This window comes from Macaca fascicularis, chromosome 1 (genome assembly GCF_037993035.2).
Source record: "Macaca fascicularis isolate 582-1 chromosome 1, T2T-MFA8v1.1".
NCBI classification, from domain to species: Eukaryota; Metazoa; Chordata; class Mammalia; order Primates; family Cercopithecidae; genus Macaca; species Macaca fascicularis.
Genome location: NC_088375.1, coordinates 121720890 through 121743563, shown reverse-complemented (window position 1 = coordinate 121743563; position 22674 = coordinate 121720890). Strand labels below are relative to the sequence as shown.

The 22674-nt window shown below is 38.3% G+C and overlaps 1 protein-coding gene and 1 non-coding gene across 4 annotated transcripts in view; both read left to right on the top strand.

The window, feature by feature from the left end:
- CAPZA1 (capping actin protein of muscle Z-line subunit alpha 1) overlaps nucleotides 1-22674 on the top strand; it is a 49004-nt gene that overhangs the window by 15992 nt on the left and 10338 nt on the right. For 2 of the 3 annotated variants that reach the window (XM_045385196.3, XM_005542336.5), the window contains exons 2-7: nucleotides 9834-9897; nucleotides 12046-12097; nucleotides 16087-16150; nucleotides 16943-17149; nucleotides 21802-21881; nucleotides 22492-22570. In XM_045385196.3, the coding sequence (XP_045241131.1) occupies nucleotides 9834-9897; nucleotides 12046-12097; nucleotides 16087-16150; nucleotides 16943-17149; nucleotides 21802-21881; nucleotides 22492-22570 (546 nt within the window). Of the gene's footprint in view, nucleotides 1-1766; nucleotides 1829-9833; nucleotides 9898-12045; nucleotides 12098-16086; nucleotides 16151-16942; nucleotides 17150-21801; nucleotides 21882-22491; nucleotides 22571-22674 lie in introns of all 3 variants that reach the window. The other variant, XM_065547747.2, reaches the window with a different exon arrangement.
- Nucleotides 15077-15175, top strand: LOC123571200 (small nucleolar RNA U13). Its single transcript, XR_006695379.1, has one exon. It is a non-coding gene; the product is annotated as a small nucleolar RNA U13 (small nucleolar RNA).

Below are 22674 nucleotides of genomic sequence, written 5' to 3'. Positions count from 1 at the left end.
CAGTGCCCACAAAGAGTTGCAGTTGTTAAATATTTAACTAACTTGAAGTTCTTTTGTATGTGATTGTCAAGGACTTTTTTTTTTTTTTTTTTGAGACGGGAGGAGCTGGGATTACAACGCCCAGCTAATTTTTGCATTTTTAGTAGAGACAGGGTTTCCACATGTTAGCCAGGCTGGTCTCGAACTCCTGACCTGCCCCGTCCTCTAAAGTGCTGGGATTATAGATGTGAGCCACCGTACCCAGCCCAAGGAAATAATTTTAAAAGCTAGTGATGGCCGGGCATAGTGGCTCGCCTGTAATCCCAGCACTTTGGGAGACCGAAGCAGGCAGAACATGAGGTCGGGATCTACCCTTTAGTGTAGATACTATCTGATGAATACAGTGTGTAGTGAAACTATTACTTTATGAAATAGGAACAGTTTTTTTAAAGGTTTTTTTTTTTTAAGCTCAGTTTAAGTTCAGTTTTTGTTCAACTAAAACCTTCATATTAGTGATTCTCAAGTTAGGGGAGCTGGCATACCTCCCCTTTATGGGAGGTAACTGCCTTCTTTCTTTCCCTCTCCCACCTTTGAGAATGATTGACTAAATCACTGTTAATGAAAATGTCAGCCCTCATCTGTATTGTAGCAAAGATATTTTTTCAATCACTAACTGCTTAGTCATTTCCCTCTCCCTTTTTGCGCTATTAATTTCATCTTAGCTTTGACCCAGTTTTGAAGTTGGATAAAATGTTAACTTTTAAACTTATTATTTATCATTTTATCTATTCCTCTCAACTTTGTGACAACCGCATCTTTCACAAGCATAGCTTTGGCTCAATTCTTGGTTAAAATAGTCTAAAAGGACAACGCCAAATTCATGTGACACACTAAAGGTAATCCTCCAGACTTTTACTTCCTTTTAATACTGCATGGTATAGTTGAATGTCTAAGTTATAATTCCTGCTCCACCCATTTATTATAAGCATGCAGTCTTAGACAAGGCACTTATACTCCCTGAACCTATTTCTTGATTTATAAATGGGGATAATAGTCTCTCCCCTGCCTGCTTTAACAAGCTGTTTTAAAGATCAATAAAAGAAACAGATTATGTAAGAGTTTTATAAACAATAAAATCGTATTCATTCGTTCACATTCCTAGCATGTTCTAGGTCTCAGTCCTGGGTATACTGCAGTGAACAAACACAACAAGTTCTTTTGTTCTATGTCAGGGGTTGACAAACTATGGCCAGTGGGCCAAATCCAGTCCCCCATCTGTTTTTGTTTTGTTTTGTTGTTTATTGAGACAGGCTTTTGCTCTGTTGCCGAGGCTGGAGTGCAGTGGCACAATCATAGCTCACTGCAGCCTTGACCTCCCAGGCTCAAGTGATCCTCCTGCCTCAGCCTCCTGAGTAGCTTGGACTACAGGCATGTGCCACCATGCCCGGCTAAATTGTTTTGTTATTTTTAATAGAAATAAGATCTTACTATGTTGCCTAGGCTGGGTCTCTGAGCTCAGGCAATCCTCCTGCTTTGGCCTCCTAAAGTGTTGGTATTACGGGTGTGAGCTGCTGTGCTGGGCCCACTGCCTGTTTTTATAGGATCTATAAACTAATGCTTTTGGAATGGTTGAAAACAAACAAAAAAAGAATAATCATATTTAATGATGTGAAAATTACATGAAATACAATTTGAGGGTACAAAATAAAGTTTTATTGGAACACAATCATGCTTAACAGTTGGTACAGAAACTGTGACTCACAAAGCCCATCTGCCCTTTACATTAGCAGTTTACTGACTCTTGCTCTATGATCTTGGACTTCTTTGGGAGATGTTGGACAGTAAACATGTAAGTATATGTTCAGTGGTGGCAAATTCCTTGAAGAAAAATAAAGCAGTAAAGGGGCTAGAATTGTGAAGGTTGAAAGGGTACAACAGCTACTTTATATATGGGAGTTAGGGAAGGGTAATTTATTTGGCAGGTAACATTTGAACAGAGACTGGATAAAGATTGGAGTGAATCATCCAAAAGAGCATTTCTGGCCAAAGGAACAAGAAATATGCCCTGAGGCATGAGTGTAGCTGTAAGTCTAGGAGCTAAGTGGTAGGAGTTGGAGGAATTAGGGAAGAAGGAGCCGTGGAACAGACTTTAGATTTTGTTTGTTGTTTTTGTTTTTTTTTTTTGAGACAGAGTCTCACTCTGTCACCAAGGCTGGAGTGCAGTGGCACCGTGTTGGCTCACTGCAACCTCCGTCTCCTGGGTTCAAGCAGTTCTCCTGCCTCCGCCTCCTGAGTAGCTGGGATTACAGGCGCCCACCACTACGCCTGGCTAGTTTTTATATTTTTAGTAGAGACGGGGTTTCACCATGTTGGCCAGGTTGGTCTCAAACTCCTGACCTCAGGTGATCCACCCACCTTGGCCTCCCAAAGTGCTGGGTTTAAAGGCGTGAGCCACTGCACCCAGCCCAGACTTTAGATTTTATAATGAGTTTGTAAATATATTGGGCCGGGCACAGTGGCTCACATCTGTAATCCCAGCACTTTGGGAGGCTGAAGCAGGTGGATCACCTGAGGTCAGGAGTTCGAGACCAGCCTAGCCAACATGGTGAAACCCCATCCCTACTAAAAATACAAACATTAGCCAGGTGTGGTAGCACGTGCCTGTAATCCCAGCTACTCAGGAGGCTGAGGCAGGAGAATCGCTTGAACCCAGGAGGCAGAGGTTGCAGTGAGCTGAGATCATATAATTATATATAATTATATATTATATATTATATATTATATAATTTTAATATAATTATATGTATTATGTTTACTGCTACGTCAAGGTATTTTTGTGGTATTGTGTTCAAATAGTGAAAAAATCAACACTTCAGAAACTATCAAATATCTAATAACCATCCACCATTTCAGTAACTGTCAGGAAATAACATAGGATTCCTTGCCATGACAATGTGTTTTAGGATCCCATGTTGACATCTAATGATAGCTACATTCTTTTTAACCACTCATTAAGTATTTCACCCTTGCCATTGCATATACTTTCAAATTTCCTCACTTTCATTTAAAAAATGGGAGATGTTTTGGTTCCTCTGATTGGATATTTCTCCTGTTCTTGGTATTCTCAGGTAAACAGGGAATATTAAGTTTTTTCAGCACTTGAACCTGGATTCAAATAATACTACTAGATTTTCTTTCCTCACCCTGCTTTTTAACTTAGAAAATGGAAGTGAGCTTTTAGTTAACCTTTATCTTTCATATAATCCCCTTGTTTAACCAATTAATCAATTTTTTAAGCATGAGGTACTATCGGGATATTAAGTGAAGTCAAAGGTCTTGGTCAAGTACTAACTTTAAAAAGCCTTCTTTACTGCCTTTAGGATTTGGACATCCTCACCTCAGTCGTTTGGCTTCCTTGACCTGGTTCTTTCAGTTTTCACGTCACTCAGTAGCCTTTACCTTTCTTTATTTCCCTTTTCATCTTAAAAAAAAAAAAAAAAAAAATTAAAGGATGATGGATGTTGACATGCTCCTTTTTTTATTAAAAAAATTTTAATTTGCTTTATCATACTAGTAACATTATATTTCTTATATAACTTTTTGAACACAGAGGAAAGCCAAAAAAAAAGAAAAAAAAATTATTTTGTACTAGAGATAGTCCTAGTTAAAATTTAGTAGCGGCCGGGCGCGGTGGCTCAAGCCTGTAATCCCAGCACTTTGGGAGGCCGAAACGGGTGGATCACGAGGTCAGGAGATCGAGACCATCCTGGCTAACACGGTGAAACCCTGTCTCTACTAAAAAAATATTTAAAAATAGCCGGGCGAGGTGGTGGGCGCCTGTAGTCCCAGCTACTCGGGAGACTGAGGCAGGAGAATGGCGTGAACCCGGGAGGCGGAGCTTGCAGTGAGCTGAGATCCGGCCACTGCACTCCAGCCTGGGCGACAGAGTGTGACTCCGTCTCAAAAAAAAAAAAAAAAAATTTAGTAGCTATACGTAGGTGTAAATATATATAATCTCTAAAAGACCAGAAAAGGAGTAAAGGCCCTTTTCATTCAACAACACGTTATAAACATATATAAACAGCATATTATAAACCCATGTCAACAAATGGAGCACTTCTCAAATTTTTTTTATTGTCAGGACCCCTTTACATACTTAAAAACTGAATTTTTATTTATGTGACTTATATCTGTTACATTAGATATTAAAACTGAGGCGCCCGGCGCAGTGGCTCACACCTGTAGTCCCAGCACTTTGGGAGGTGAGGCAGGTGGATCATTTGAGATCAGGAGTTCAAGACGAGCCTAGCCAACATGGTGAAACCCCGTCTCTACTAAAAACATAAAAATTGGCCAGACGATATGGCACGTGCCTGTAATCCCAGCTACTCAAGAGGCTGAGGCCAGAGAATCGCTTGAACCTGGGAGGTGGAGGTTGCAGTGAGCTAAGATTGTGCTACCGTACTCCAGCCTGGGTGACAGACTGAGACTCTGTCCCAAAAAAAATACTAAAACTGATTTTTAAAATAACTTGTTTTAAAATTATAAACCTATTACATTAAACATAGTTATTTGTTGTTTTAAAAAAAAAAACAAACAAACTTTATTTTCCAAAACAGAAAAGGAATTAGTGTGACAAGTAACATTGTTTTACATTTTGCAAGTCGTTTAAATGCCTACATTCAGTTTGTTACGACATATTGTCTTAGTTTGTGTATATTGTTTCCTCTACTTGGAATGCCCTCCCTGGTCTTAACTACTCATCCTCCAGTCCATCTCAAACATCACTACCTTTGAAGACTACCTTTTTTTTTTTTTTTTTTTTTTTTTTTTGAGGCAGAATCTCACTCTTATCGCCCAGGCTGAAGTGCAGTGGCACAATCTTGGCTCACTACGACCTCCGCTACCTGGGTTCAAGCGATTCTCCTGCCTCAGCCTCCCGAGTAGCTGTGATTACAGTTGCCTGCCACTGTGCCTGGCTAATTTTTGTATTTTTTTTTAGTAGAGATGGGATTTCACCATCTTGGCCAGGCTGGTCTTGAACTCCTGACCTCGTGATCCGCCCACCTCGGCCTCCCAAAGTGCTGGGATTATAGGCGTGAGCCACCACGCCTGGCCGACCACCCCCTTTTTAATGTAGGTATACAGAGTTGATTGCATCTTCCTTTGTGCCTCAGTCTGCATTTAATACCTGCTTGCTACATTACTATCTAGGCGTCAGGTCCTTGAGGATAGTGACAATGTCTTATCTAGTCTTCAGTCTTTATTTATTGATACTTCTCTTCCTAGTTTGCTGAATGGGTGAATTATTACTTTTTTATATGCTGTATCAGTTCATCTTCTATCCAAACAAACTGCTGTTCTTTCACTTGTACCAATTCCATCAGATTTTGTAACTTCTGAAAATTTGGTTGGGACTTCAGGAATATTAATATCTTAAATTTTCAGTTTGGTAATTTTATTATACATTCAAATATTATGTTATATAAGTAGTATGTAAAATATCACTGTGCCTTTATTCCTTTTTCCTTTCAGGGAAGGTACTTTTTTGATAGTATATGAATATGTATATACTTATTTTTTGGATTACATACACTTTACTTGACTGAGGAGTTTCATACTTATGTAAAGATTATGGGAAATGCACCTTGACAGAAAGGGGATAGACCATAGCTCACTCCACCGATTTGTCACAAATAGACCAAAAAAAAAAAAAAAGGTTTATTATTAAAAGTAGGATTACTGATTTTTTAAATAAGAGATTGATACCAACAGTTGAGAAGTACAGAAATGTGATTAAGTGTACATGCCAAAGAAAATATAGATAGTTAGAAATCTATATTGTAATGGTTAGTCCTATGTAGCATAATTTTCATGAGTTGAGCAGGATTTCTTCCTGATTAGAATCCCTCTTTTTATTGTTTTTTTCTCAGTTAATATAAGGAGCCTTATGGAGCATTTCCCCTCCACCAGTTTTCATCCCAGAAAAAATAATATACTATCTGTAATTACCCTGTCAAGTCAGGGTTCTAACACTTTATGTACCTAAGAATATTCTGACATGTATTTTGTGGCATAAATTCCTGATGCCTGTTTCCAGGTAGTCCACATACCAACTTTTGTCCTCCAAGTCTTAAAAACTTTGTAGGATTTTGCAGCTAAAAGAAATTTTGCAGATCTTCTAATATGACTCTATGAGGAGTTGGGTTATAATGACAAAACTCAGGACCAAAAACAGTAATGTTTCTAGGATCACAAATCTAGTTAGCTGATGGACCAACAGAGACAGTTATTGGAACCCAAATTTTCCATTCTACCTTGCTCCATCAATCAATAGGCCTTTCTTGACTAATGGTTTCATCACAGAGCAGCTTTTCTTTGTCCTTTTCAGAATAAGAGTGAACTTACAGTAAGATTATTTGTATAAGCCTAGGGATACTAAAGTTGTAAAGCATTTCTGTTTTGTTTATTTTCTTTTTTGAGACAGTCTCACTCTGTCGCCCAAGCTGGAGTGCAGTGGCAGGATCTCGGCTCACTGCAAACTCCGCCTCCTGGATTCAAGAGATTGTCCTGCCTCAACCTCTCAGGTAGCTGGGATTACAGGTGTGCGCCACCATGCCAGCTAAGTTTTGTATTTTTAGTAGAAACAGGGTTTCACCATGTTGGCCAGGTTAGTCTCAAACTCCTGACCTCAAATGATCTGCCTGCCTCAGCCTCCCAAATTGCTGGGATTACAGGCATGAACTACCGCACCCAACCCAAATTTCTGGGTTTTTTTTCTAATTCTCTTCTCACTCCCAGCTTTCTTTCTTTTCTTCCTTTTTTTTTTTTTTTTTTTTTGTTTTTAAGACAGAGTCTCCTACAGTTGCCCAGGCTGGAGTACAATCTTAGTTTACTACAACCTCCACCTTCCGGGTTCAGGTGATTCTCCTGCCTCAGCTTCCCAAGTAGCTGGGATTACAGGCACCCACCACCACATCCAGCTAATTCTTGTATTTTTGGTAGAGATGGGGTTTCACCATGTTGTCCAGACTGGTCTTGAACTCCTGACCTCAAGTGATCCACCCACCTCAGCCTCCCAAAGTGCTGGGATTACAGTCAGGAGCCACCACACCTGGCCCCAGCTTTATTTTCAAGAGACTCTGGAAAGTTTTTTTTTTTGTTTTTTGTTTTTTATGCTGAAGAATGGTTTGAATTTGATGGGGTCATCAATAACTTAAAATTGTTTGAAGGAAATAAAGAAGTCAACAGAGGATGCCTATCTAGAAATAAGGCTTAGTTTATTGTTAGATATACCATGTTCTTCTTTGCCCTACATTAGGGAGTTGAATCATCTTCCTATTCGTTATCACATCAAATATTAGGGAATTTTCATCCTTTCTTTCATAGTATGTTAGAACTATACTGAGAGACTCATTTGTGGTGAGCCCTATTTATTATCATTACTAGCATTATTACTATGTATAGATACTGCCAAATATCTATATATTGGTATTGCCAAATGCCAGATAGATAGGAACCATTCTGGAGGATCTTACATCAGTTTAAGAATCAAGAAGGAAGGGACCCAGAACAGTCTTAGAGTAGGTTAACTGGAGAATTGCTGTCTAGTTAGTTGGACCACTTAGCTCCTCCCTTCTCTCCTCTTTGGGCTAAGCTGAAGACAAAAAGAGCATTTGTCCTCAGAATATAGCACTGAGTATGAGCACTGGGACCATAGACACACAGCAGTGTCCCACCTAGCCTGTGGACCTTAGGCTCACTCAGAAGATAAACTGCTCACACACCCTGATGAGCAGAAGCAAATCTACTCTTTCCCTCCCCTGTAGTCACTAGAGACAAGCTACCAGCAAACAGAATGGCAAACTAAATTAAATTCAGAGCACCATTTATGGAAAACCAGTACCACGAAAGGGAAGAATCAAATTCAATGAAGAGAGGATCTAAATTTTTAGGAAACAGTCAATAGAACAAGACTTTAAAATGGGTAGTTATACTGGCACACTGGCTCACACCTGTAATTTCAGTGCTTTGGGAGGCTGAGTTGAGAGGATCACTTGAGGCCAGGAGTTTGAGAACAGCCTGGGCAACATAGTGAGACCCTCTCTCTGCAGGAAATTAAAATTTTAAAAAAATTAGCCAGGCATGGTGAGGCACACCTGTAGTCTTAGCTACTTGAGAACTTGAGGCAGGAGGATCACTTGAGCCCAGGAGTTTAAGGTTACAGTGAACTGTGATCACACTGCTGCACTCTAGCCTGAGCAACCAAGTGAGACCCTGTCTCTGAGAAAAAACACCTAAAAAATTAAATAAGGAGTTAATGTCCTAATACAGATGATTGTATACACACTAAAAGAAATTGCTTTGCTCTACATACTTGCCAGTACCCAAAAAAAAAAAAAAAAAAAATGACAAAAGAAATTACCAAAAGTCTTAGAAATTAAAAATTGAACAGTCAAAATAATTGTTATGCTGGGCCTGGTGATGAGTGCCCGTACTCCCGGCTACTCAGGAGGCTGATTTGGAAAGATTCCTGAGGTCAGGAGTTGGAGGCTGCAGTGAGCTATGATCACGCCACTGTACTCCAACCTGGGCGATATAGCAAGACCCTGTCTCTTAAAAAAAAAAAATTGGGCAGGAAAATGGGCACAGATGAAGAGCATATTAGTGGATTGGAGTCAAGCATTTTCCCCAGACAAAGCATAAAATGACAAAAAAGATACAATCTAGAGAAAAACAATTAGATAAGCAGGTTAGAACCTAACATTTTATCATCCATTTATAATAGTATATCTAAAAAGGGAGAATGGCAACAGGAGGCAGAGGACAGAGACTAGGTTGAGTAACAGAAGAAATATTTTCCATAGCATTCCTTATGCCCTTTAATACAGTGGTGAATAGTAGAGGTGATAGGAGTCATCTTTGTCTTGTATTAAAGTTGATGACTTAGGGCAGGCACAGTGGCTCACACCTATAACCCCAACACTTTGGAAGGCCGAGGCCAGAGGATCACTTGAACCTAGGAGTTTGAGACCAGCCTGGGCATGGTGAGACTTGTCTCTACAAAAATAAAAATTACAAAATTAGGTGTGGTGGCACATGCCTGTGGCCCCAGCTACTCAGGAGGCTGAGGCAGGAAGATCGCTTGAGCCCAGGAGGTTGAGGCTGCAGTAAACCTTGATCATGCCACTGCACTCCAGCCTGGACAACAGCCAAGACCCTATCTCAAAATAAATTAATTAGTTAATAAAGTTAGTGACATTGCTTATGTTTCATTATTAAGGTTTTTGTAAAATTTTGGTAGATAGCCCTTTATTAAGTTAAAGGCATTTATTTTATATCTACCAAAAACTAATAGTTTTGGTTTTTTATGATATTGGAGTAGGTGTTAATTTTTTTTCAGCATGAGTTGAGATGATCACATGGTTTTGGTCTTTTAATTTGTAAGTTACAGTAACTTATTATATTGAACCATCCTTGTATTGGGAGAATTGGTATTGGTATGCTATAATTTGCTAATATTTTATTTAGTTTTGCTTAAATGTTCATAATCTAGATCATAGCTTTCTCTTTTTGTGAATGTGATGTATTTGGTCAAAAACTATTATCCTGTTTTAGAAAGACAAATTCAGATTTATCAAAACACATATATTCCCAAATCAGAATGTACCTATATTGATAGTAACAGCTTTGGGGTGCTTTATGAAAAGAAAATTTGAAGGCTGCTAAACAGTAAATGTTTAAACAGGACATTTTTTTCAAGGGATGTGATGAAAATTTTGTAATTTGTTAATTGTTTCTCCTTTTATATGTTACTCTTCATAATTCTAAGTGTAAATTTTGTTTCTCTTTAGGTACGCATAGCTGCTAAATTCATCACTCATGCACCCCCAGGGGAATTTAATGAAGTATTCAATGGTGAGTAAAGATTAGTATTTTAATCCCTCCTTAATTACTATTATTTATTGAGTACTTGCTATCTGTTTTAATTCTTATGACTTGTTGTAGCTATAGCTAAGTAAACCAAGATTCGAAGAAATTAAAATAACTTGTCCAAGGTCCTCCAGTTAGTAAATGTCAAAGCAAGAATTCAAACCCAGGTCTGAGTCAAAGTAAAGCTCCTAACCCATAAATTAGGATGCCTGTCTTATGTGAGAAAAGATTTTAAGGCAGATTAGTATCAATAAATGTAGAAAATATTAAATTATTTTCATAGTTTTATTTTTTCCTTATAGATCATAGCTTAATTTTCTTTAGTGCTTTGCCTTAGGAAGTCACATGTTATGGAATACTTTTTTGGGACAGTGGGGCTGAACTGACTATATCTGGGGAGCTTGTTAAATATGCAGATTCAGCTTTATCTTCCCCTCAAGATTCGCATTCATTAGATCTGAGGTGGAACTGGTTAATCTGTATTTCATCAAGTTCTTTACCAGGTGATTCTGAATCGCAGCAGGTTGGGGAACCACAGTTAAATACATTTACAACTTTCCATACTATCTGCTGTCTTAATACATTTTACAAGATGGAAAATGTGATGGAGCATCTTAAACTTCATGATGAAATAACCATAATCCCATTTTAAGTTATTAAGTTCATCTTAAAGATTCCTTAAGTAAAATAATAATTGTTGTACATCTTGGTTCAGTTTAGCAAACATTTATTTTGAGATTCTAATTTTATATTAGAAAGTTAGCTACTCGAGAGTAACTGTATGATATTCCTCTGTACCTGGTCCAGATGGTAGAACAGTCAATAATAATCTTGATTGCTAAAATTGGGAAAAGTGACTGGGAGAAACATAAACATTTGCTTCAAGGAGTATAAGATATAACAGAAGTAAATCAAGATATTTTTTATAAAACCGTTTGTGGCTTTTGAGCACCAACAGCAAAGGAAACAAATGCAGCCTTTTTCTAGTCTTTTACATTGACTAAATTCTTAGTAACATTTTAAATAAATTTTCCTGTTGAAATTTTCTTTTTATTTTTATTATTATTATTATTATTTTGACAGAGTCTTGCTCTGTCGCCAGTCTGGAGTGCAGTGGCGTGATCTCGGCTCACTGGAACCCCTGCCTCCCAAGTAGCTGGAACTACAGGTGCTCGCCCCCACGCTCCACTAAATTTTTGTATTTTTAGAAGAGATGGGGTTTCACCATGTTGGCCAGAATGGTCTCAATCTCTTGACCTCGTGATCCGCCCGCCTCAGCTTCCCAAAGTGCTAGGATTACAGGCGTGAGCCACCGCGCCCAGCCGAAATTTTCGATTTTCAGTAGAAAATTCTTCTTGAACTTTAGCTCAGATAAATTCTTGACTAACAGGCCAGGTGTGGTGGCTGACACCTGGAATCCCAGCACTTTGGGAGGCTGAGGTGGGCAGATCGCCTTAGGTCAGGAGTTCAAGACCAACCTGACCAACATGATGAAGTCCCGTCTCTACTAAAAATACAAAAGTTAGCTGAGCGTGGTGGCAGGCGCCTGTAATCCCAGCTACTCAGGAGGCTGAGGCGGGAGAATCTCTTGAACCGGGGAGGTGGAGGTTGGAGTGAGCTGAGATTGCGCCATTGCACTCCAGCCTGGGCGACAAGAGCAAGACTTCGTCTCCAAAAAAAAAGTGACTAGACTTCTGACACACAGCTTTTTAAAAAGGTTGTAGACCTCACATTAGATTCTCCAATGAAAAATGTGTTTTAAGAATTTCACTGTCACTGGCTGAATTGTGCCTAGCTTTCTTGATATGATATTGTAGAAGAGCCTGCAATTCTTAATCTATGCTCATATTAAAGGATTCATTTAAATACAGAATTAGCACTCTTTAACTGTGGCTTTCTATAAACCATGTTACTCATTTGCTATGAAGTTCCTTGAGACTATATAGCACACATAATTGTACACAAATCTGTGAACATTAGCATCTTTATATTTGCATGTTTAGAATTTCTACTCATATAGTACACCTGAAGAGTAATCTTACAAAGCCTGAATTTTAAAAGTTGCATCTAGAAATCTGCTAAAATTTCTCAAATTTATCCTCCACTGAACATTGTAACATTTTTCTTCCTCAGATGTTCGGCTACTACTTAATAATGACAATCTCCTCAGGGAAGGGGCAGCACAGTAAGTATCTTTCCAAATCCACTTAGAATGTTATTCTAACATTGGATAAACTATGTTGACAGTGAACTAGCACCCTGAAAACAAAGTTTAAAATACTTCAAAGTAAAGCAATTGGGTTTAGCAATTTTCGTTGTTTTTTTTAATTGGAAAAAACATGTTCCCCCAATTGTTATTTACTTCCTCAAAGCTTATTATAATATATGAACTAGTTTTTATTTCTGCCCACATTTGCCCCATTAAAGCAGAGTTTAATGTTAGCTGTTAGGTTTTCCTTTATAGTTGTTCTAGTTCATGTTGAGTTTTTTTAAACAGCTAGCTATACATAGGAATGATCTGCCAGTGAGGAATGATAATGTTTAAGAATAGCAAATATTAATAAAGTGCCTTAATAGTGAGAATTAACCATAGGATAAAAGCATGATTAGGTTACCTAATCATTGACTCCTTATCACTCTGAAGCTAATTAATCTTTCTAAAATATTTCCATTGTGTCCTTGCCTTCAAAACTACTACAATGGTGCCTCTTTTTTTTTTTTTTTTTTTTTTTTTTTTTTTTTTTTGATACCTTCTATAATAAAATCTAAACTTGCTGTAGCTTTCAACGCTCCCTGTTTCTGGCTTTATCACTACTCTACTCTTCAACACAAAGTTCTGTTTCAGTTGCTGTCTACCCAACTGGCTCAGAGTTCCTTTGTAAAGAGTTGGATAATGGCTAGGTGGGGTAGGGATGGGGAGACAGAACAAGGACATGTTGATGCAGAGCAACAAATAATTATCATAAAGTCATTGGGTATGATATATAATTGGTTTAGATTTTAGCCATAGAAAACTGTTGTAAGAGCTGCTGCCTGGGAAACAATCTGCCCTGTCCATACTGCTTTTTTGGAACTCATTTTGGGGCTAGATTCTGCAAACAGAATTTGCATAGCTTTACTGTAATTGTCATCATGAATGATACCCTAATTATACATTGATTTAAGGAAGCTAGGCTCACATCAGATATACTGTAATGATGGTTTCTCTTAGATTCATAGAATCTGCCATACAAAAGGACATTCATCATTTGCTAGTTTAACTCCTCTCTGCTTTCTTTCGCTGAAAGAATTTCATCAACATCTGTCAATAGACAGTTATCTAATCTGAATGCTTCTAGTAATAAGGAATTCACAATCTCACAAGGCAAGTTCTTCAGTTTGCCTGCCATACTGGTCCCAGTTTTATCCTTGAGAGCTACCCACAATAAATCTGCTCTGTACATCACTTGATAAGCTGAAAGGGGTGGATGTTGAATATCACCCGAGTGTGATTGCAAACTAAAGCCTGTTATCCTATTTCCAATTAGAACCAAAGAGAAGCTGGTATGTAGCTTCTCCGCCTTTTGGCTAAGATTAAGAGAAGTTGGTATGTAGTTCAGATACTTCATTTGCTTTAATTGCACTGACACTAAAGCTTTGTATTTATAAATATTCTGGTTCTTATAGACTATAGGTTCTTGGGGAACCCTCTTGTTAAGAGAATTTTAAATATTTGATTTTCCATAGAGAAGACCCAAATATTTGATTTTCCATAGAGAAGAAAAATTCAGTCTTATTTCTGTATTAAAGCATTTCAGTCCCTTGGCCATAGTCCTCATAGTAACTGCTCAATTAATGTTTTCATAATCATTATCATAATTATTGCCTTCAGTGTTTATAAAATGAAGGTCTTGAAGTAGCTAAGATTTGCCATCTTTCCCGGATGTGCTCCTGTTTCTGGCCACCAGAACCATCCCCAGATAATTCCAGAGCTTCTGGAATGAGTAGGGTGTTGTAAGTTACATTAAAGAGTGAATTTCATTCTGACAGAGATAGTGAGATTGTTTTGAGCAGAGAATAACATAATGAGACTTATATTTTAGAATAATCACTAGCTCCTGTGTAGAGGGGCAAAAGCTGAGGTAAGATGAGTAATTGCAAGACTATTAGAATAGTTCAGGAATAGATGCTAGTGGTTGGACTAGAGTGGTAGCAGTGGGGGTGGTGGGAAGGAGTCAGATTCTGAATATGTACTTAAGTAGGGCCTACAAGATTTACTGATGGACTGGATGTGAAGTGTGAGAGAAAGAGAAGAATCAAAGATCACCCCAAGTTTTTGGCTTAGGCAGCTGATAAAATGGAGATCCTGTTTACTTGAGATGGAATTAAAGGTAAGGACATTTTCGTGTTAGTGTTTGTAATCCATAGTCTTAGGACATATACTAGAATAAAATATTTACTTCCTACTCGTTTTTTTTTTAAAACTAATATTTATTCTACTTTTTATGAATAATTTATATCCTTTCGGAAGAGCCAATATGTTTGGGATTAATTTTGCTACATGGGGATGTAGTGCTTTAAGAAGTAAAACACAGTAATAACTTTTGAGGCTGAGGCAGGAGAATCACTTGAATCTGAAAGGTGGTGGTTGCAGTGAGCCAAGATTGCACCACAGCACTCTAGCCTGGGCAACAGTGAAACTCCGTCCCCCGCCCCAAAAAAAAATAAATAAATAAACAAAATAGACAGTAATAACTTTTAACAAAATAAGATTGAAAATTAGCTTTAGAGGCTGGGCACGGTGACTCACTCCTATAATCCCAGCACTTTGGGAGGCTGAGGCAGGTGGATCACCTGAGGTTGGGAGTTTGAGACCAGCCTGACTAACATGGAGAAACCCTGTTTCTACTAAATATACAGAAATTAGCCGGGCGTGATGGCACATGCCTGTAATCCCAGCTACTCAGGATTAGCTGAGTAGATGATCCAGCTGAGGCAGGAGAATCACTTGAACCCGGGAAGTGGAGGTTGCAATGAACCAAGATCACGCTGTTGCACTCCAGCCTGGCATCTGAAAAAAAAAAAAAAAGCTTTAAATATTTGAAGAAGTTGACATTTTGTTATTTTGCTTTATCTTGAAAAGCCTAGGGAAAGTTTAACGCTCTGCTTGAAACTAGTGGTCTCCATCCTTTTGTAGTTCATAAGTGTGATGGTTGAGTTTTCACATGCATGTGAGATGTGCCTCCCTCAAACCTTGTTATGTTGGCACATTACCTGTCTGACATGGGAAAAAAATACTAGCCGTCTATTTTAATAGGTTAAAATTGGGAATGCTGTGAGAAGACAGATACTTTTCAAGAATATAAGTATAACTCTTATTTCCATCTTTCTTTTATCTTGTTTTTTGCTTTAGCTTTGTAAAATGTATTAGAGAGCCATTAAAAATGCAGAATTTCAAAAATCAAGCTTTGGACAAATAAACAGTAATATTAGGCATGTACTTTGATTATTTATGCATTCCTCTTTTAAAAATAACTACTCTGCGCCTGAGGCTCTGCTTTTATACTTGACTCATGCTCAACTCTCACTTCACCTTCTTCACATGTCAGATGCCTTCTGACATTTAATTATAGTTTCTCGTGACTTTGAGAGCCAAGAAAAAAATCATTTCCAAAATAGTGTATCAATGGAAAATTCTTTTGAATTACTGAAAGCTTCTGCCCAAACGATTAAAATTGTTGGCAGTTCACAATAATCAGATTGCTTCAAACTTTGGAATTAGCTGAGTGTGGTGGTGCGCACCTGTAGTCCCAGCTACTCAGGAAACAGATGGGAAAATCTCTTGAGCCTGGGTGTTTGAGGCCAGCCTGGCAACATAGTGAGACTATCTCAAAACAAACCAACTTTGGAATTGTCTAAGTAGAGGATCTTTTGGAGCTTAGGAGCAAAGAGGAAAAGGTAATTTCAGAGTTTAAGGAGCTTCCAAGATCTCCGTGGAGAGGAGTCCCTTCAGAAAGCTGGAAGGCATTATGTTAACACTGGATGTCTGGGGAGAAAGGGGAAAAGTACCGGGTACAGTTTTCACATTTCCTTTAACTATTCTGTGAACCACCTTTGTGTTTATTTACACATAATTCTTTTCTCTCTCTCCTTTTTTTAAAAAAAAAAAAAAAAAAAAACTTTTTAAAAAAACAGTGCATTTGCCCAGTATAACATGGATCAGTTCACGCCTGTGAAGATAGAAGGATATGAAGATCAGGTAATAATTGCCTTTTAGAAGGCTATGCCTGGGAGATAGTAGAAATCTTATTAATAGAAACCAAAGCAGATGTCTGAACCAGGTGCTGAGTAAATTTGTCTTAGTTTTTTTAGTTTTTGTACGTACTCTACATGTTATGATATTTTTCCTCTTTCTGATAACACTAGCAGTTTCTTTGACAAGAAAGGAGAGCAGCCTCTAACAAGAACAGTGAAAATGGAAGTATTTAAGTCGTACAGGTTTTCCAGCTGTCTTTAATTCTCCTTGATAAGAGTAACAGCAGACATATTTAATGGAAAAACAGAGGCACTCCTGAAATTTAGACTACTTATTTATTACTTTAGGATTTTGGTGGTTGGAAAATGGGGTGAGAAAACAGTTTACTTTATGTATTTTTTCATTTTTGAACCATGTGAATGTGTTACCTATTATAAATGCTAAGTGTAATGGCCCTAAAGTTTCATAATGACTCTGGAAAAAATCTGTGAAAAAAATACAAAAGTGTACATAAAAGTTATCACAGCTATGTATAAAATAACTATATAGATAATATATTAGAAACCAAGAAATGAAGTTTATTATTAATATGGGGGATATTTTGTAGTTTAAAGTTGACTTATTCATAAATGTAATATTCTTAATAATATGGGACTTGGTTGAAAAATTATGAAAGAGAAGTCTGACGAAATGAAAAGTTAACTGCCTCAGAATTTTTATTGATGTGTTTCACAAAAGGCAGTAAGAATTGTCTTTTTTACAAAGTTACTCATATGTTTAATCATTCTTTGGAAGGTCTTAATTACAGAGCACGGTGACCTGGGTAATAGCAGATTTTTAGATCCAAGAAACAAAATTTCCTTTAAATTTGACCACTTACGGAAAGAAGCAAGTGACCCTCAGCCAGAAGAAGTAGATGGAGGTCTGAAGTCTTGGAGAGAATCCTGTGACAGTGCTTTAAGAGCCTATGTGAAAGACCATTATTCCAACGGCTTCTGTACTGTTAAGTATCTGCTTCATTATCAAAGAGTGTTTTCTTATATTTACCTTATCCTTTGGAGACTTTGGCCTACCAAACATTCCTTCTTTCTTCTTAGTCATGCTCTCTTCTCCTCTGCATTTTATTCCCTAAATCATTTTGGAAAGGGGTATAAATAAATGGAAATTTTTATATGGAAAAGTTCTTTTTAAAATCCCAATGCGCCAGGCGCGGTGGCTCAAGCCTGTAATCCCAGCACTTTGGGAGGCCGAGACAGGCAGATCACGAGGTCAGGAGATCGAGACCATCCTGGCTAACATGGTGAAACCCCGTCTCTACTAAAAAATACAAAAAATCTAGCCGGGCGAGGTGGCGGGCACCTGTAGTCCCAGCTACTCGGGAGGCTGAGGCAGGAGAATGGCGTGAACCCGGGAGGCGGAGCTTGCAGTGAGCTGAGATCCGGCCACTGCACTCCAGCCTGGGCGACAGAGCGAGACTCTGTCTCAAAAAAAAAAAAAAAATCCCAATGCACAAAAAATTTAGATATCGGTGTATTCTGTTTTCACATTTGACTTATGAGAAATGCCTTACACCCATCAGGAAAAGGTCTTTTGTTTTTTTTTTCTTTCTTTTTTAAAATTAACCTTTTAAATTAATTTTTTTCTTGTTTGTATTTTTACCCAGATCTAAAAGGTCTTTGGTTTGGACACAGAGAAAAAATGGTATACTAAGATTGTTTAGAGAGCTATTGCTCATATTTATGACTTTTTGATATAGGCATTTTTACACAAAGCTACTTCTACATAGTTTAAATATTTATATTAGGTAATCAAAACTATTAGAACTAAACAATTGGCTGGGTACGGTGGCTCATGCCTGTAATCCCAGCACTTTGGGAGGCCAAGGTGGGCAGATCACTTGAGGCCAGGAGTTCGAGACCAGCCTGGCCAACATGGTGAAACTTTGTCTCTACTTAAAACATACAAAAAGTAATTGGATGTGGTGGTGCACACCTGTAGTCTCAGCTACTCAGGATGCTGAGGCACAAGAATCACTTGAACAAGGGAGGTGGAGGTTGCAGTGAGCTGAGACCACCCCACTACACTCCAGCCTGGGCAACAGAGTGAGACTGTCTCAAAAAAACAAAAAACAAAAAAACCAAACGATTTTTTAAAAATCAGGAATGATTTTCTTTTTGTTGTTGTTGTTTTGTTTTTTGAGACAAAGTCTCACTCTGTCACCCAGGCTAGAATGCAGGGGCACCTTGTCGGCTCACTGTAACCTCCGTCTCCTGGGTTCAAGCAATTCTTCTGCCTCAGCCTCCTGAGTAGCTGGGATTACAAGTGCCCACCAACACACCTGGCTAATTTTTATATTTTTAGTTACAGACACTAGAGACGGGTCTTCACTGTGTTGGCCAGGCTGGTCTCGAACTCCTGATATCAGGTGATCTGGCTGCCTTGGCCTCCCAAAGTGCTGGGGTTACAGGCGTGAGCTGCTGCGCCTGGCCTGATTTTCTTTTACTACCTCTTGACTGTAAAAATAGATAAATTTGACTTTATCATGATTTTTCCTTTATAAAATTATGGCATGTTAAGAAAAATATTGATTCGAATATTTTTTATTTTTAAATTGACAAAAATATGGTATGTACAACATGATGTTTTCAATATGTATGCATTGTGGAATGGCTGTATTGAACTGATAACATGGATTATTAGTACACATATTTATCATTTTTTTGTTGTGGGAAAATCTCTTTTAGCAATTTTCACTAGAATATTTTAAATATGCAATGATGAATTACATGGCAGTCTAGAATACAGTTAGGAGCACTTACTTTGAAGCCTAACTAACTAGTTTGAATCCTGGCCCTGCCAATTAATTAGTTGTACGACCTTAGGTAAATTACTTAACATCTCTGTGCTTCAATTATTTGACTGTAAAATGGAAATAATTGTTTTTACCTCATAGAGTTGTTGTGAAGATTTAATGAATTAGTAATATATGTAATATATGCCTGGAACAGTGCCTGGCACAAAGTAAGCTCTACATAAATGTTAGATAAATGTTAGGCTAGGTGTCATTGTTTGATTTTTTTTTTTTTTTTTTTTTTTTTTTAAATGAGAATACCCATTATGGTGGACTGAACAAGTATAGAATTCCTGTTGGGAAGCCAGTATTGCAAAGGGGAGACATGATAGACTCCCATTTAGAAATTGACTGTTTAATCCTAAATATACTTTGAATTTATTGTCTGTTACGCATTCAAAGTTTGTCACTACCCATTCTTAATTTGGAGAGCTCCAGCACCAGATAACCCTACTGTGTCCTTAGCTATCAAATGAGCTACAGAAAGTCATGGAATTGTTCTGATGGTGTCTGCTGTATGTAAGTGTCCTATGACTATGTCTTCAGCTCACCTGCTTAGTAGTCCGTAATTTCCTCTCATTATTCCCTATCACATTTTCTACATAGTGTGTTGCAAACATTTTTCGTTGTCCTCTGACAGGCATCTAATCCCCCATGTTTTGTAAGGATTGAAACTGACAGAAAACCTTTTTTTTTTTTTTTTTTTTGAGACAATCTAACTCTGTCTCCCAAGCTGGAGTGCAATGGTGTGGTCTAGGCTCCCTGCAACCTCCCTTTCCTGGGCTCAAGCGATTCTCCTGCCTCAGCCTCCCGAGTAGCTGGAATTACAGGCGCCTGCCACTACACCTGGCTAATTTTTATATTTTTAGTAGAGACGGGGTTTCACTATATTGGCCAGACTGATCTTGAACTCCTGACCTCATGATCCGTTCGCCTCAGCCTCCCAAGTAGCTAGGACCACAGGTGCATGCCACCATACCTAGCTAATGTGTGTGTGTGTGTGTGTGTGTGTGTGTGTGTGTGTGTGTGTCTACTACAAGGCATGAGCACCATGCCTGGCTTATTTCTCCTTCTTTGTCTGCCCTTTCCACTTTGCCCTTTCTCCCTCTTCTCCACTTTTTCCCTTCTCTCATCTCTCTCTGCATCACCACCAAATCAGTACACATTCTTCCCCTGCTAATGCCATTTCCTCTCTCTACTTCTGAACCCTTTGATTTTTTACTTTAGTCCCCATTGTACAGAAACTGCTCTGAGTTTACTAATGCTTCGTGAGTTACCTAGTCCAATGTCCTTTTCCTTGTCTATGACTTCCGAATGGCATTTCACACTGAAGCCAATCAACTTCTTCTAGAAATTATCTTTTACTTAGGCTGGAGTTTTGCTCTTTTTGCCCAGGCTGCAGTACAGTGGCATGATCTCAGCTCACTGCAACCTCCGCCTCTCAGGTTCATGCAATTTTCCTGCCTCAGCCTCCCGAGTAGGTGGGATTACAGGCACCCACCACCACACCTGGCTAATTTTTGTATTTTTAGTAGAGACGGGGTTCCACCGTGTTGGCCAGGCTGGTCTTGAACTCCTGACCTCAGGTGATCCCCCTTCCACGGCCTCTCAGAGTGCTAGGATTACAGGTGTGAGCCATTGCACCCAGCCCCCTAATTACTCTTACTCTGTTTGTACTAAGTTCTTTTTTTCCCCTACCTTTGTAAATGTAGGCATTCCCCAAAGTTCATAGTTGATTTAATGCAGGTAAAGTAACATAGACTTCGGTGTCACAAAAACAGTGGGGATTCTACCTTTGGATTCTAGCTTTACCACTTTCTGAGTCACCTTAGGCAAGAAGCTTTGTGAACTTCAACTTCTCATCTGTAGCTGATAACAATATATTTCATCAGATTTATTGGAGGAAAAAGAAAATACATGTAGAAACATATTTTGTGGACTATAAAGCACTATTTTTTTTCTTACTTTCCCTTGGTGATTGCATTTCTATTCACCTCTCCCACACTAAGGAAGAGTTAGTGTTTCTAACTACTAACTAGATATCTCCATCTGTAGTTCCCAGTTTGTTAATGACACCACTATCTTTTTAGTCACCCTTTAGTTCCTTCTTTCCTTTGCCTGTCATTTGCAATATTCTGCTAGACTTTGATTGTTCTTCTGCATTCTGTATGCAGCTCTTCCTTTCCATTCCCTTTAATACAACCCTGGCTTGTTGCCTAGATTAATCCTGTGGCCTCCTAACCAAGCTTCAGCTTTTCTTCGTTTTATCTTGAATACCAGTATTGATTATTCTCCCACAATATTAGTTCTAGTCATGTTTTGCTGTCTCTCTATTGCCTATAGAATAAAGTCTTAAACTTCTTACTTTACATCTACTATTACATGACCTAAATCCACCATCCTGTTTTGTCTTTCATTAGTTCACTTCACACACACCCTCCAAACATGACAGAACTATCAGCCTTTCACTGAACAAGTCCTTAGTTTCCTGTCTCGCCTTTATTTTCAGTCTCCACTTATCAGAATCTCATCTGTCTTGTATGACCCCGCCTAAATGGCACCCGCCTTGTACCCCAAACCAAGAGCAGTATTTCCCTCTGTTTTCGTTGTATCACTGTCTCTGGTAGAACCTAACATGTTCTGCTTTGTTTTCATATCCCATGTGCACTATTGTGTTGTAAGCTCATTTTATCTGATTCTTTGTCTCCCCCAAGGATTTAACACGCCACTTTTGTACAATGCGTGTTGTTTAAATTAAATGTGTTTGGAGTCTATTTAACTATTTTTGTTTTCCCAATGATAGGTTTATGCTAAAACTATCGATGGGCAACAGACTATTATTGCATGTATTGAAAGCCACCAGTTTCAGCCTAAAAACTTCTGGTAAGAAATAGATATTCTCTTCTATTTGTATCTAATTTATATCTGAAAGAAACCAGCAGTTGAGACTTGGTTTTTAATCCAACTAGCTTGGAATAATTATTTAACTTACAGACTTCAGTTTTCTATCTGTAAATGAGAGATTAAGATTCCTTACAGTTCTGGGTTTTATAATTATATTTTCCTTTAAAAGTTACTCTTACTTTGAGTGAGAACAAGTGATTAGTAAAGTGCCCTGTTGAAAATCTGAGTTTTACTTGGCTTAGGGTTAATGCTACTTGAGTTAATTGCATAACTCAGCAGCCTATTCATCTGATTTTGGAAGAGCCTCCCATGAGCAGAATAGGCATGGTTTTCCATTTCGAGGGAAAAAAGGAAAAATGAAAGTCAAAATAACTTAGAAAAGGCTTATGGTCAGGCCACTTAGATTCAGACTTTTATTTGAGTAGACAGAGCTTTGGGTTTGCCAAACTGGAAATGACAGTTTCTCTCTCTTTTTTTTTTTTTTCTTTTTTTGCACCCCTCTTTCCCAACGTCTGTACCTCAGTGGCAAATCACTTCTTTCTTGTGCTTATTGCTAATTCTGCAATGTTGTGTGTGTGTGTTTTAATAGGAATGGTCGTTGGAGATCAGAGTGGAAGTTCACCATCACACCACCTACAGCCCAGGTGGTTGGAGTGCTTAAGATTCAGGTGAGATTCCAACATATTTATAGACTTAAAACTTCACATCTTTAAAACATGTGCAAGTTGCTCTGGTATTAAATAAGGACCAAGTATATGTAGATGCAAAGGGA